At 44.7% G+C, this 16,147-nt stretch overlaps 1 protein-coding gene across 1 annotated transcript in view; it reads left to right on the top strand.

Annotated features, from left to right (window-relative positions):
• The first annotated feature begins 1,922 nt into the window (after positions 1-1,922).
• The window catches only part of CLSTN3 (calsyntenin 3), a 43,846-nt gene continuing 29,621 nt past the window's right edge, over positions 1,923-16,147 (top strand). The window contains exon 1 of the mRNA XM_044299727.1: positions 1,923-1,995. Coding sequence (XP_044155662.1) covers positions 1,923-1,995 — 73 coding nt within the window. The remainder of the gene's footprint in view (positions 1,996-16,147) is intronic.

Raw genomic sequence — 16,147 nt, 5'->3', positions numbered from 1 at the left:
AGTGTGTGGTGATGGCAGCACTGTACAGTGTATTATTTTGCACTGTAGAAGAATAAAAGTTGCAATACAAACACGATTTTATCACTTTTGCTGCATGACTTCCTCTCTCCATACCGCCATCACCTCAAACATTTTGCCATGACCACCTGCTAATCCGGCATATCTGATGATCCCAGCACTCGTCGGGTCCTATTGATTCCATATTAACTACAACTATGTCACAATATTCCTTTAATCCGGCAATAACGGATTCTGCAGAAGATGGGTTATGAAGTTTTGGATTATTGGACGGCCATAGAAAGGTACATTTTTGTAAAGTTAGAGAATAACTCTGCCCCTCTGGTGTATACCCGCAGTTACATGGCATCTGTGGGACCTGGCTAGTGCTGAATTCTGATATTCCGGATTATCAGACAAATAAACAAAAGCCAAGACCATAAGGAAGACCAAAACAGAATAAAATATCATTTTCGTGATGGTCGGCTGAGTTTTATTTTTTTTCCCCTATGGCCCAAAATCGAGAATGTCTTCATTGGTCCTGTCTGGATTATCAGATTCCAAATTAAAGGAATTTTTAAATATATATGTTATTACCAGAATGAACGGCCAAATGAATCATTCACGGTTTTCTTATTTTCTGCCTTAGATTTCATTACAATTCACTGGCCGGGCCCTACCCGTCACCTGCTGTAGACCTTCCTGTGTGAATACCTACCTACAGTACATACAATATTGTCATCACTCATGAACGCCATTTTATTTTTGTGGCCCCCACCGTGTCCCCCCTCCGTCATCTCACGCCTTGGCTGTAGGGACCTGGTAGAGACACTGATGTGGGAAGACAGAATGTAATATGGTGGGTGGGGGAGAGGGAGGGGAGGGAAACGGAGAGGACATGAAGCACAAGGTAGTGGGGGGGGGGGGGGTGAGGACCACCGCCGCCCTCCTCTCCCCTCCACCACCTGCAGCAGCTTTCCCATTGGCTCTGCAGAGCTGCCAGTCTACGGCTGATGTCATCCTGCAGTGCTGCTAGACTCGGCTCCATCCTAAGGACATTACACAGACCCTCCCCCGGAGCCAAGCATCCCCCTGAAGCTCAACATCTCCCTCCCCGACGCAGAGCATCTCTCCCACCCCCTGGAGTACACCTTTCAGCAGATCATTCCTCCTCTCAGCGGAGCCATCAAGAATTTTTTTTATTTTTATTTTTGCAATTTTTTCCTGAGCAATAATCCTTTTAAAATCCCCACCCAAAAGCAGAGCATTACAGGTGAGCAGCATGAGGTGCAGCCGCAGAGCATCCTCCCTGGGTTGTGCATTTCTTGCAGAGCATCACCAGGGCAGAGCGTTGATCCAGAGCAATTGCTACAGCATCCAGCATAATCCCACCGCACGGATACAGGGACGCATCGCACGAGGAGCAGATGGGCAGGTTACAGAACCCAGGGTTGGGGGGGGGGGGGGTACGGCAATAGAAAATAGGGGGGGGGGGCACTATTTGCAAGCGGTGACATTGAGATTGCGATGTGATGGAGAGAGACTGTAGCCTGGAGGATGCATTAGAGCTTGTGTGGGGTTGTATTGGGGGGGTCCTTAGAGGGACTGGTTCTTTTTTTTATATGGGTTAGTTAAAATATTAAATTTAACCCTTTAAACAGTCAGAATTTTGTGGGATAGACTGCTGGAATCTCCAAAAAGACTGCTAGTTGCCAGCATAGAGACAGCTGTCTGACGGAGAGACTGCGCCGACAGGTTCGATAGACTAGACAGTGTGTGATGTCACGGAGAGAGGGAGAAAAATCGTTCATCTTGATTGATATTGGGATTTTTTTTTGCTCCCCTACAGAAGCGTCGCATGAGATCTGCAGACACCATTGACTAATACAGCGAGACACCCCGTATGTGCAGCGAGACCGCCAAGAATGATCCAGAGAGACGTCTGCCTGTCCGTGCTTCTCGTCACAGCCGTTCTGCACGCTGTTACCTGCAATAAAGGTCAGTATAGGGGGCGTTCCCCTTCTATATGTGACGGTATACAGCGCCACGCAGGCCACGATATTACAGCAATCCCCTCATAAAACGTCAACAGATCCGCATGAAGTATATCCCGGAGTCGTCCTCTTATGTCACTTTGTCATCAGTTCTGTTCAACTCGCTCTTCGTTATCTGTTTCTGGGAAAGCTGGGTGAAGGACAATATGTCTACCATTAGAGGCGTCCCCCGCCCCAGGAGTCTGGTTAAGAGCTTCTCACCGGCAAATGTGTCATTTGGGAGTCTGGGTGACAACCCTTGTTGTGGACAACATATTAATTGTCAATCACCCAACTTTCCCAGAAGCGGATAGCATCTGTAAATTTCACCCAGCTTTCCGTGGACTCTTTGTTACCGCACTGTAATGGTTAACTCGTCAAATTTCGGGAAAAATTACATTTCCCGTTTGTTCCTTTACTTTTAATATTCTGCTTATGTGAGTGTCAGTCTTTACTGTAGTTCTAGCATTTTGTTCATGAATCCCAGGATAGGTCCTTTCTACATTTTGTGTGGGAGGACAAAATGAAAACGGATGATTATCATCAGGAAATCATGTTCGCTGCAAACTAGGGAGCCCCGAGTCATCTATAATGCTCCTCTATAATTTTGGATTATCTGTGGACTGAATATCAACACAAAAATATAGATTTTTATCTTATATTAACACCTTGAATATTCTTGTTTATTACTTGAAAAGCTGTTTGCAGGGTCCTTAAAGGGCTTGTCCGGAATTAGAAAAGTATGGCTGCTTTTTTCCAGAAACAGCGCCACACATGCCCATGGGTTGAGACTGGTATTGCAGCGGAGCCCTTAAAGTGAATAGGCTAACAACCTGTGGATGGCGGTGGTGCTGTTTTAGGGTGAAAGCAGCCATCTTTATCTAATCCTGGACAAGCCCTTTAAAGGGGATGTCCAACCCCCAATCCAAAATCAATTAAGGGCTGGTCACATGACCACTCAGGCCTCTGTGGTCACGCATGGGACGTCACCCTTCCTGTCCACGAGGGGCGGGAAGCAGCGGACACGGGACCCTCAGTGCTGCAACTGAGCGGCGGGCAATAGGTGAGTGGGTTCGGTTCTTTATTTTAAACACATTCCAGCCTTTGCTCCTGAGCGCCTGCACAGCAGTGCCGACAATGTGCTCTGAGCGCTGACAGCGGGGGAACAGGGGGCAGTAGGAAAATAAAGAATAGTGATCCAGTTTCCATATGTGCACTACTAGTTATGTATCAGTGGTCCAGAATCGGGGTGACAGATTCCCTTTAAGGGGTTGAGCAGCGGTTTAATATTGATGACCTCTCCTCAGGATCAATTCCGTCAGATCTGATGGAACTGACACAAACGGTTGCAAAATAGGCATAACGGATGCTCAAAATAAAGAATCCGTTTTGGGGTCGGTTCTGCATAATGTCACTATGTCATAATGTGGCTCCCAGTAGTACCAATGCCCCCATTAGAGGCCCCTGTATTAATAATGCCCCCATTACAGGCCCCAATATTAATAATGCCCCTATTACAGGCCCCAGTATTAATAATGTCCCCATTAGAGGCCCCAGTATTAATAATGCCCCCATTAGAGGCCCCAGTATTAATAATGTCCCCATTAGTTCCCCCCAGAATTAATAATGCCCCTATTAGTGCCCCCAGTAATATTAATGCCTCCATTAATGCCCCCCAATATTAATATTGCCACATTAGTGCACCCCAGTAATATTTATGCCTCCATTAGTGCCCGCCCCCAAATTAATAGTGCCCCCTAGTAATATTAATGACTCTTAGTGCCCCCCCAAATAAATAATGCCCCCATTAGTGCCCTCCAGTAATACTAATGCCCCTATTAGTGCCCCCCAGTAATATTTATGCCTCCATCAGTGCCAGCCCCCGAATTAATAGTGCCCCCTAGTAATATTAATGACTATTAGTGCCCCCCCAAATAAATAATGCCCCTATTAGTGCCCCCCAGTAATACTAATACCTCCAATAGTGCCCCAAGTAATATTAATGCCTCCATTAGTGCCCCAAGTAATATTAATGCCTCCATTAGTGCCCCCCAGTATTAATAATGCCCAATTAGTGCACCCCAGTAATATTTATGCTTACATTAGTGCCTGCCCCCGAATTAATAGTGCCCCCCTAGTAATATTAATGACTCTATTAGTGCCCCCCAGAATTAATAATGCCCCCATTAGTGCCCTCCAGTAATACTAATGCTCCTATTAGTGCCCCCAGTAATATTAATGCCTCAATTAGTGCCCCAGTATTAATAATGCCCCCATTAGTGCCCTCTAGTAATACTAATGCCTCCATTAGTGCCCCCCAGTAATACTAATGCCTCTATTAGTGCCCCTAATGCCCCCTTCTCTGCTTGAGCAAAAAAAAAATAATGAACTCACCTCCCCCATTTGATCATGCCATGGGGAACACTGACTGGATGCACAGGACAGGACCTGCTCCAGCATGATGATGTTTCGCAGGTCCTGCTGCTTCCAGTCAATACTGTGAAATGTCATCACGCTTGAGAGCAGGTCCTGCCCTGAGTTTCCAGTGAGCAGCGAGTGTTCACAGCGGTGCGATCAAATGGAGGAGGTGAGTTCTTATTTATTTTAATTTTTTTTAACACAAGCTTAAGAGTGAGAGGAGCAAAAGCTGCACTAATAAGCGCTCCACAGTGGAAGCGCTCGTTAGTAATAGTAGCAAGTGCACATCGGAAAATGCCGGCAATTATTATTGCTGGTAGAGAAAAATACCGCAGATCACTGGCCGGGTGGCAACCCTATACAGAGACGATGATGGCTGCCTGTAAATGCTGCTAAACAAGTGGGCAGCAATTGGGAACGAACAGCTGGCCTAAGGGTCCATTCACACGTCCGTAGTGTATTGCGGATCCGCAATACACCTGGCCGGCATCCCCATAGAACTGCCTATTCTTGTCCGCAATTGCGGACAAGAATAGAGCATGTTCTATTTTTTTCGGGAGCCGCGGACCGTAATATTGGGGCCGCTCTCCAGAAATGCAGATGCGGACAGCACACTGTGCGCTGTCCGCATCTCTTCCGGCCCCATAGAGAATGAATGGGTCCGGATTCGTTCTGCAACGTTGCGGAATGGATCCGGACCCATTCTACGGACGTGTGAATGGACCCTTAGGCTGTGGTCTGCCAATGGACCCACTAGGCCTCATTTATCGAAATTAACAGGAAGACTGGTCCTTAGCAACCAATCACAGCTCAGCTTTCATTTATTGAAAGATGTTTGTGAAATGAAAGCCAGGCTCTGATTGGTTGCTATGGACAACAGTCTGTTTTGATCAATAAGGCCTGTGTATTTGGCTGCAGCCTCCCGCATTGGTTGTTGCTAGGCAATAACTATAACTGAAGGGAATGCGCCGGCTGTGAAGGTCAGGGACTTTTGTGAAAGATCGTTTAATGTAGGGGAAAAAAAATCAATTCCCCGGTTGGTAAAGCTCAGCGTGATCCTGATATAGTGATGGCTGAGGACAGTGACGGGTGTAAAGTGACAGCTGCTCGTCGCACGTTCTATTTGTGTTCAGAAGCGAAAGGAGTTAATGATTTATGAAAACAGCTCGGCAGACAAAACGGGCATGTGATCATATGCATAATGTATGGGGTAAACAGACACATCGCTCACTGTCACATACAAACACCACAAAGAGCTGCAGACGCTGTCACGTCTCCAAGAGGTGAGATTATAAAGCCACCTGCCGCCGTCAGAGCATGCTGGGAGTTGTAGTTTTGTAACAGCTGGAGAGGCTTAGGTTGAAGAAGCCATTGTCTAGATATGCACTACATGAACAAAAGTACGTACACTCCCAAATGTCTAATCTTGAGCTTCTAGGTCTTGGTGAGCATCTACATTGGGTTTGGCTATGACCACTTCCACTTGAATTTGCAGTCTGGCTACGGCAATGGACCGGGGTTCAGAGGCAAAACTTGGAGCTTGGAGGCCCCATCGCAGAAGCTGCACCAGGACCCCTCACGTACCATGTGCCTTTTATAATATTGGCATCTTCTTATGTGGTAGAGAGACTGTTGGGCCACCTCAGGGACCACAGCCTAGGTACAACTGCTACCTTTACACCCCCAATAGCCATACCCCTAGTGTAGTTTCTGATGCCCACCATGATTTGGGGAGCAACCCATAACAAATAGACCCTAGTGGCAGGTGATTGGCTCCAAAGTCACCTCCAAATGGTATTGTCTACTGCTGAAAAATTGGGGCCATTATTGAGGCCCAACATAAACATAATTGACAACCAGTCCTCCCTTTTCAGAGAGCATTAGAGCTCACCAAGTCCACCAGTTAGACATCCACCTTTGGTTCCTAATTCCTTCTCCTCTCTCTTATTTAAGCCCTGCCCAGGATAGCCGTGCGGTCTACGGTAATTTTGACATACATTGCAATGTCCCCCAAAGTTCGAGGTGTCCTGAAGACTCCCAGCATGCCTGGACAACCTACAGCTATCAGGGCATGTTGGGAGTCGTAGTTTTGCAACAGCTGGAGGGTCGCAGGTTGGGCATCCCTGTGCTAGAACATCAGATTTCACTTAGCTGAAAGGAGATAAATTTATGAAAACCAGAACCTTATGTGGTAAGACTATTGAGCAGCCTCAGGCACCAGAACCTGGGTATAACTGATACATTTACAACCCAAATAACCACATCTTTGGTGTGGTTTCTGATGCCCACCCTAATTTGGGAGAAACCCATAAGAAAAAGACCCTAGTGACAGGTGATTGGCTCCAAAGTCACCTCCAAATGGGGTTGTCATCTGCTGGACGTTTAGGGCCGTTATTGAGACTCATCAGAATTGGCACCCAGACCATCCCTTACTAGAAAACTTTAGAGCCCACCAATCAGAGATCCCCTTTGGTTCCCAATTCCCTCACCTCTCTCTTACATACAGCACTGCCCAGGATAGCCATGCGGTCTAGGGTACTTTTGCCGTAATGTCCCCCAAAGTTGAAGGTGTACAATTGTCCTGGAGTCTGCTAGAGCACCGGATTACACTTAGCTGGAAGGAGTTAAATCCATGAAAACCAGACCCAAACCATTATTCCTCTTCCATTAGGCACTTCTCGGACAAGAATTATCTTTTGGAAACCACCAACACCATATGAATACATCAGTGTGCCAGATTATGTTTGCTCTGTTCTTGACTCCTGCGGTGGTGGCCTTACACCACTAGAGCAGACACTTGGCATTGGGCTCAGGTTTGTGTATGTCTGTTCTACCTTGGAGATCGACTCCATGAAGCTCATGATAAACACTTCTTGTGCTAATGCTTGGGGGAAGTATGAAGTATCTTGGACTTTATCCAATTTGTGACTGAAGTAGCAAAACCTAATATTAAAAAGGGTGTCCAGTGTACATATGTCTGGCTGTGGCTCTTTATTTGCGACCCCCATTAGTTACACTCGTATGCCATTTCCTGATGCACTGTAATTTTGTTACTAAAAGTGTGCCCCACATTACATGGAAATCCCAATGATTTAAATGAGGGCTGTGTAATACTTCATTTCTCCTGTGGTGGCACTGCAGGCAAACTGGACACATTCTGCTATGTTCCTCTGTTGATTACAACTGATCTCTGTCTGCTGTCTGCAAAGTGATGGCCTGTGCTGGGCTTTCCTTTAGGTTTTCTATTCCTCATCTTACCTTCCTCATTCTCAAACATTTAGACTTTTACTTTCCTCAGCTTTATGTCACCCTAATCTTTCTACATACTCAGTCTCCTGCCTTCTTCACTCTCATTGCTGATCTACCTTCTTCTTCATCTCTCCGTTATCCATCTTGTTATATGTTTATGTTCATAGTCTCCTTCTTTCTTACACTTGTCTCTTCATCTTTTCATTGTTCATATCCTTCCATTTTTATGTTCCTTATCTTCCTCCTTCCTTATGTTTATTTCCTTGGGTTTTCCTTATGTTCATGTTCTGAATCTTCTTCCTTCCATATGTTTGTTTATGATCATCTTCTGTAGTATTATGTAACTGATCTTCTTCTTATTGTTTTTGTCTGTGCTCTTTTTCTTTATGTTCCTGGTCTTCTTTGTTCCTTATGTTTGATTCTGATCTTTTTCTGTGTGTTTATCTTCCGGATCTTTTTTTTTTTGTTTATGGTTCTCATCTTCTTCCTTATGTTCATGTTCTTGATTTTTTTCCTTATTATGTCCATGTTTCTGATCTTCTTGCTTATGTTTATGTTCCTGGTATTCTTGCTTTGCTAGCTTTACGTTCCTGATCTACTTCCTATTGTTTATGTTCTGATCTTCTTCTAATTGTTCATCTTATTCCTTATGTTCATGTTCCTGATCTTTTTAATCACATATATTTGTTTTTTATTTCCTTTTTTATGTTTATGTTCCTGATTTTGTCCTTATTCTTTGTGTTCCTAATTGTCTTCCTTATGTTCATGTTCCTGATCTTTTTCCCTCCTTCCTTATGTTCATGTTCCTTATCTTCTTGCTTCTTTTATGTTACTGATCTTATTCTTCATGTTGTTATGTTTATGTCCTTTATCTTCCTCCTCTTTACTTTCTTGATCTGCTTTCTACATCATCAATATGTTTCTTCTTCATATTTATGTTCATATTCATTCTCCTTACTGGTTTATGTTCGAAATCTTCTTTCCCAATGTTAATGGGATACATCTTCCTTCCTTCCTTATCTTTATGATCTTAATCTACTTGCTTCTTCTTCCCTTTAATGATCTTCTTCCTTCTGTATGTTTGTAATCTCCTTCCTTCCTCATCTTTGCTTTCTCAATTATTTTCCTTCTTCTTTTATCTCTCTTCTTCTTTCTCTTCTTTACTTTCTCAGTCTCTTTTCTTTACGGTCTTAATTCACCTACCTCCTTATCGCACCATTATCCTTATCCTTTCATACTTGTGTTCTTGATCTCCTCCCTACATTATCTTTATGTTCTTGATCGTCTCCTTCTTGATCAGTTTATATCTCCATTCTCCTCCCAACATCATCCTTATATTCTTGATACCCTCCCTAAATCATCCTTGTGTTCTTGATCTCCTTCCTACATCAACTTTATGTTCCAGATATCCTTCTACACCAACGTCATGTTCTTTATCTTCTCTCTACATCATCCTTATTCTCCTGATCTCTTTCTTTCATCATGTTCCAAATCTTCTTTATTAATTCTTTCCTTACTTCAGGATCTTAACCCACTGGACTCATCATCCCTTCAAAGCTCATCTTCCGTCAGCTTTATGTCCATACTCTCCAACCATTCACATCTTTACTTTCTCAGTCTCTTTCCTTTACAGTCTTAATCCACCTATCTCCTTATCACTCCATTGTACATATTCTTCCATACCCGTGTTATTGACTTCCTCCTAACATCATTCTTACATTCATGATATCCTCTCTAAAGCATCCTTTTGTTCCTCATCTCTTTCTTACATCACATTTATTTTCTTCCTTCCTTCCATATCTTTCTCCTCTCTACATCACCTTTCATCCTCATCTTTCTGTTCTTGATCTCCTCTCTACATTGACTTTATATTCTCAATCTCCTTCCTTCCTCATCTTTATTTTCTTCATCTCCTTCTTACATCATCCTTGTATATCTCCTTCCATCTTAATGTTAAGATCTCCTTTATTATCTCAGTATTCTTCTTTCCTTATTTCCTCCCTCACCTTTACATTCCTTGTCTTTATCTCAGCTTTTCTTCTCTAAATTCTATTGTCCATCGTCTTCCTAATTTCTGAATCAGCCTCTTTTCCTCTCCTTTTACGCTCTAAGGGGGAACTTATCATGAGGATAATTATTGAAGTCAGTTCTGCAGGAATCTGCATTACTGCAATTTGTGCCAAATTTATAAAATGCCAGATATGTTTGCTACATTTGGTGCATCCTTAAAGGGATTCTGTCACCTCCCCTCAGCCAAAAAACGATTTAAAAGCAGCCATGCAGCACAGCTTACCTGGATTAGGCTGTGCTCTTTTATCTTGAAATCCGTCCAGCAGTTACTGCAAAAAACGACTTTGATCGATAAGGAAATGTGTCCTGAAGGTGCCCAGAGGGGCGTTTTTTTCTTCTTAGTGAGCCCAGTACCGCCCCTCTTTCAGTGCCCAGCCCGCCTTCCTTGTACTGTCTAACCGCCCCCAGCCTGCCACAGCCTCCCCTCCCTCTCCTCCCCCTCCCTCACGCCGAACGAAGTCTCGCACAGGCGCAGTACCCACTGAGGGCTGCGCCTGTGCGATCATCAGGAGACTGAGGGCGGCAGCTTCATCTTCGTCACTGGGCATGCGCCGAGCCCAGTGACGTCCGATGTTAGCTCTTTCCCTCAGTCAGCCTGGTAGGAAGCGCAGAGGATTGCCGATCGGCTGCTGCACCCTGCGCTTTCTCCAGTCTGCCTGCCACAGTGAAGACGGCCAGCGATTTCTTTCCCCACCCTCCCTTCAGGAAAGAAATAAGTATTTGTTGGGGCGAATTAGGTATTATTATATTAAGTAAAGCTTTACTGAATTTATACATTTTCACTGAGCAAAAACAAATACTTATTTCTTTCCTGAAGGGAGGGTGGGGAAAGAAATCGCTGGCCGTCTTCACTGTGGCAGGCAGACTGGAGAAAGCGCAGGGTGCAGCAGCCGATCGGCAATCCTCTGCGCTTCCTACCAGGCTGACTGAGGGAAAGAGCGAACATCGGACGTCACTGGGCTCGGCGCATGCCCAGTGACAAAGATGAAGCTGCCGCCCTCAGTCTCCTGATGATCGCACAGGCGCAGCCCTCAGTGGGTACTGCGCCTGTGCGAGACTTCGTTCGGCGTGAGGGAGGGGGAGGAGAGGGAGGGGAGGCTGTGGCAGGCTGGGGGCGGTTAGACAGTACAAGGAAGGCGGGCTGGGCACTGAAAGAGGGGCGGTACTGGGCTCACTAAGAAGAAAAAAACGCCCCTCTGGGCACCTTCAGGACACATTTCCTTATCGATCAAAGTCGTTTTTTGCAGTAACTGCTGGACGGATTTCAAGATAAAAGAGCACAGCCTAATCCAGGTAAGCTGTGCTGCATGGCTGCTTTTAAATCGTTTTTTGGCTGAGGGGAGGTGACAGAATCCCTTTAAGTCTAGCGCTTTTGTCTTATGATGTTTCTACATCACCCCCTTTACTGAACTTCAGACTGTGGCAATTTTACAAAGTTGCAGTTAATAACTATAGCTTCATTCGGCTCGGTGGCTAACTGTGGCCATTTACAACCCCCCTCCCAAAAAAAACTGTAGTGAGTACTATAAAAATGCAAAAAATAATTTTGCGCAAATAAGCCCAAAAGCTGGCAAAGGGCTTGAAAAATTTGCGTCCCTATCGAGGCCGGGGATTTAGAGCTCTGTATTAAAAAAGCAATAATGTGGGACCTAAAAAAGTCTGAAACTGTCTGACCTGTTCCATGTGCGCTCGGCAGCTGACGGCATCTGTGTTGGTCCATGTTCATATGTGTCCTCGTTGCTGAGGAAAATAAAGTCTTATTATATGCAAATGAGCCTCTAGGAGCAACAGGGGCGTTACCATTACACCTAGAGGATCTGCTCTCTCTGCAACTGCCACGTCCTCTGCACTTTGATTAACAGGGCCAGATAGTGGCAAAGTCTTGCGCTGCGCAGTGCGCTTCAGTACCCGCCGCAGCTGCAGTACAGGAAGGAAGCTCACAGTACAGAAGAGAACTCTTTCCTGTCCTGCTCCTGTGCCAGATACTTAAGTGCACTGCGCAGGTGTGGGTCAGGTGGGATTACATTTACACTGCCTGGCGCTGTCAATCAAACTGCAGAGTGCTCGGCAGAGAGAGCAGAGCCTCTAGGTGTAATGGTAACGCCCCCGTTGCTCCTAGTGGCTCATTTGCATGTATTAAAACCTAATTTTTCTCAGCAATGCGGGCACATATGAACATGGGGCCAACACAGATGCCTTCAGCTGCACATGTAACAGGTCAGCCGGTGTCATAGGTACAAAACTGCTGACACATCCTGTCACCGGGATTTTGTTTATAGAGCTGAGGACATGGGCTGCTAGATGGCCGCTAGCCTATCCGCAATACCCAGTCCCCATAGCTCTGTGTGCTTTTATTGTGTCAAAAAAAACTTTTTGATATATATGCAAATTAACCTGAGATGTGTCCTGTCCCTGAGATGAGGCCAGCATGAAGGAGCCCAGCACCGCCCCGCATCCTCAGAATCTCCTCCTTGCTCCCCGATGTCAGAAAGCTAAAGCGCCGTAATCTCTCGATGCGCGAGCTAGCGCATGCGCAGTGTCGTCATAGTGTTCCTTCCCTGTGCTGGCATCAGCCTCAGGGAATGAACTGCGCATGCGCTAGTTCGTGCATCGGGAGATTACGACGCTCTAGCTTTCTGATGTCGGGGAGCAAGGAGGAGATTCTGAGGATGCGGGGCGGTGCTGGGCTCCTTCACGCTGGACTAGTCCCTAAAACCGATCGTCCCTTTAAATTTCATAGACCAAGAGGGAAGCTGTTATAATCCCAGTAGACGTTCGGGAAAACACTTCTTCTGTCTCTGAAGGTCACTGCCGTCAGGAGCTATAACTCTGCTAAGATGACACTAACTTGCTTTGCAAGAATGCAGATGCTGACAGTAGCCGGTGTAAGAGGGTAGCAGATGGCTGCCCGAGACTGAATAAAAGCTGCTTACAGAATCCTTCGGATTTTGGGCACCAGTCAAATCTATTCAGAGCATTATCTCTGCGGCTGGAGGTAATTTATGATGCAAAAGGAAAAAAAAAAAAAAAAAAAGTGCAAAATCCGGTTTTTGTAACACTATGGGGGAGAGTTCTAAAATTGGCGGAGGTTGTAATATGATGGTTGCTATGTTATACGCCCCTGCATGAGCTGCTTTATACAGATTCAACTATCATTCTGCTTCAGGAAAAAAAGTGCATTTTTGCAGAATTTCTAAATCACAGTAAAATGCGATGTTTGCAAGTCACGCGGTGACGTGGAGGAGGAATCAGACAGCGCAAGGGGCGCAGCAGAGAATGCAAGGGTGTCTCCAGAACTTTAGACTGTTTCTTCGGGGTGTAGTGCGACAACCTGTCTCCATGAAGTCTTTTTGGGTTACGGCGTTTTTGTATGTGGGCGCAGGTTAGTGGAGGGGTAGACTCTATGACAGGGATCAGCGACCTTCGGCACCGCAGCTGTTGTGCAACTATAATTCCCAGCATGCTCCATTCATTTCTGCGAGAGTTCTGTGGAGTGCAGGAGGTTGCCTACCCCTGCTCTATGACAACTGCGAGGCCTCATTTATGGTGTTTGTCCTTTCACATGAGGTAAAGGAACATTGGGCCCCTTCCGTCATAGGTCCCAGGGGTGACTACCAGTTTTCCCCAGTCCTCAGACTCAATTGCTGAGAAGGTTTGGTATTGACGAGATTAAAGGGGTTGTCCAGTGATATTCACTTTTTTATATATATGGCTAACAGTGGGTTAAAAATTAAAAGAAGCCATATTCCCCCTCACCAGTTCCTCCGCTGCTATTCCTAAACTACTCCCTGTTCCTGAACGCTGTAAATGCCAGGACATGCTCAGTGAATCACTGCCCGGCCTTCCCTGGCATTGCAATGTATTAAAAAATGTCTAATAGTGACACGAAGGTCCTTCAGAAACTGTCATATACTGTACACATAGCAGTGGTAGGAAACATCTAAATACTATCACTATACAATGCCATGGTATTCACATAAAGCCGTCATACAGTGCTCAAATAGTGCCATACAATGGAAAAATAATACAGCCATGCAGTGTTCACATAATGTCACCATATAGTACACAAATAATAATGTCATACAGGACCAGCATAATATCACCATGAAGTGTCCACATATTACAGCCATACTGTGCCTACATACTACCGCCATGCAGTGTTCACATAATATTACTATATATTACACAAATAATGATGTCAAACAGGACCAACATAATATCGCCTTGAAGTGCCTACATACTACCGCCATACAGTGCCTACATACTACCGCCATTCAGTGTTCACATAATATCACTATATATTACACAAATAATAATGTCATACAGGACCAACATAATATCGCCTTGAAGTGCCTACATACTACCGCCATACAGTGCCTACATACTACCGCCATTCAGTGTTCACATAATATCACAATATATTACACAAATAATAATATCATACAGGACCAACATAATATCGCCTTGAAGTGCCTACATACTACCGCCATACAGTGCCTACATACTACCGCCATTCAGTGTTCACATAATATCACTATATATTACACAAATAATAATGTCATACAGGACCAACATAATATCGCCTTGAAGTGCCTACATACTACCGCCATACAGTGCCTACATACTACCGCCATTCAGTGTTCACATAATATCACAATATATTACACAAATAATAATATCATACAGGACCAACATAATATCGCCTTGAAGTGCCTACATACTACCGCCATACAGTGCCTACATACTACCGCCATTCAGTGTTCACATAATATCACTATATATTACACAAATAATAATGTCATACAGGTCCAGCATAATATCACCATGAAGTGTCACAAAGAATGTCCAAATACTACCGCCATGAGGCCTGAGGTGCCTAAATTTGGTGATTCTGAAGCACCAGTGAATCATCCACATGGGTGGTAGAAGTGCCAGGGAATTTGCCCTTCTATACAGTGGCACTGTCACCTACCTATGGGATAAACAGACCCTATGAAGAAGCGCACAAAAATTAGACGTGGAAAAATGACGCTGCTGAAAAACACCGCCGCTGCCACCATTTGTATTTTGTTAAAAGTACATTATCTGGGACGGATGCCAAAGTGACGGGCAGCCGCGCTTCTGTGAGGCCAGGGATTGATCTAGGCCTCAGGCCAACATCGATGGGAGGTGGTTGATCTCCCCTGCAAAACTGAATGCAAGCCCTACATGTATAACTGTGAGACCTGCCTGCTGGCCAAAGACGACCGCCCCAGGGTACAGGCCTCCTATAATGTGCTGCATTTGTGCTTTTTGTTGTTGTATTTTAAAATAAATGACAAATAATAGTCACATACCTTTCTGATATATTTGGTGTTGCAATTCCCCAACGTTTTTGCCTTCTCTGCTTGCTGTCAGTGGATAGCCTATATGCAAAGGGCTCAAGTACGGCGGTATTAGTGGCCCGTGCAAACTCTCTGAGCCATAATAACCACTGAATGCTGAATGTACAAGCCCCCATGTCTGGGCAGGGTTTACATAAATTGGACATGAATTGGACAAGAGGAATTTGTTGGGATCTGAAAATTTTAGACAATTCCGGCAATTTCAGGATCATTGTCAGCTGTGCATACACAAAGTGTAGAGCTATGGTTTTCACGCTGCACCAAAAATGACATGACGACTGTATTCTTCTGCCCAATACAATTACAGAGATATCAAATTTATAGAATTTTTATGTTTTACTAGTTTAAAGAAAAATGAAAATATTTGAAGAAATTTATATTTTCTTTGCATTTCCATATTTGGATTCTGACATTATTCTTTTACTATAAATCTGTTTATATTACAATTTTCGGACACGGTGACACATAAACTGATTTTTTATTTTTTTATTTTATATGTATCATTGGGAAGTGGAATGATTTTATTTTTCAATATTTTTATTTTACATCTTTTTACATTTTTTACTGTCCCTTTTAGTCCCCCTAGGGGATTTGGGGATTTGAACATGAGCTCTTCTGATCACTTGCACCATAGACTGCAATAGAATATTACTGCAGGCAGGACTTAACAGGCAGCATGCTATGGCAGGCTTGGGAGTCTTCACAGGGTTCTAGGCTGTCATAGTAGCCAATTAGAAACCCACAATTTTGCTGCAGGGGCTCTGATTGGAGGACAGAGGGAGTCCTCTCTCTCTCTCTCTGTCTAACTTCTCATGTGTCGCGGTCGCTATTGACTGCAGCATCTAAGGGGTTAAACGGCCAGGATCGGAGTCATCTCTGATTCTGGGCTCTGCAGACGGGTGTCAGCTGTTTATGGAGCAGACACAGACCATGAGCCCGCTCCATACACACCTTGCCCACCTCAGGCGTACAGTTACAACCAGGGTGCAAAGGGTT

This window comes from Bufo gargarizans, chromosome 6, assembly GCF_014858855.1.
Source record: "Bufo gargarizans isolate SCDJY-AF-19 chromosome 6, ASM1485885v1, whole genome shotgun sequence".
NCBI lineage: Eukaryota > Metazoa > Chordata > Amphibia > Anura > Bufonidae > Bufo > Bufo gargarizans.
Note: the sequence above shows the minus strand (reverse complement) of the source record. Positions and strands in the feature narration are given on the sequence as shown.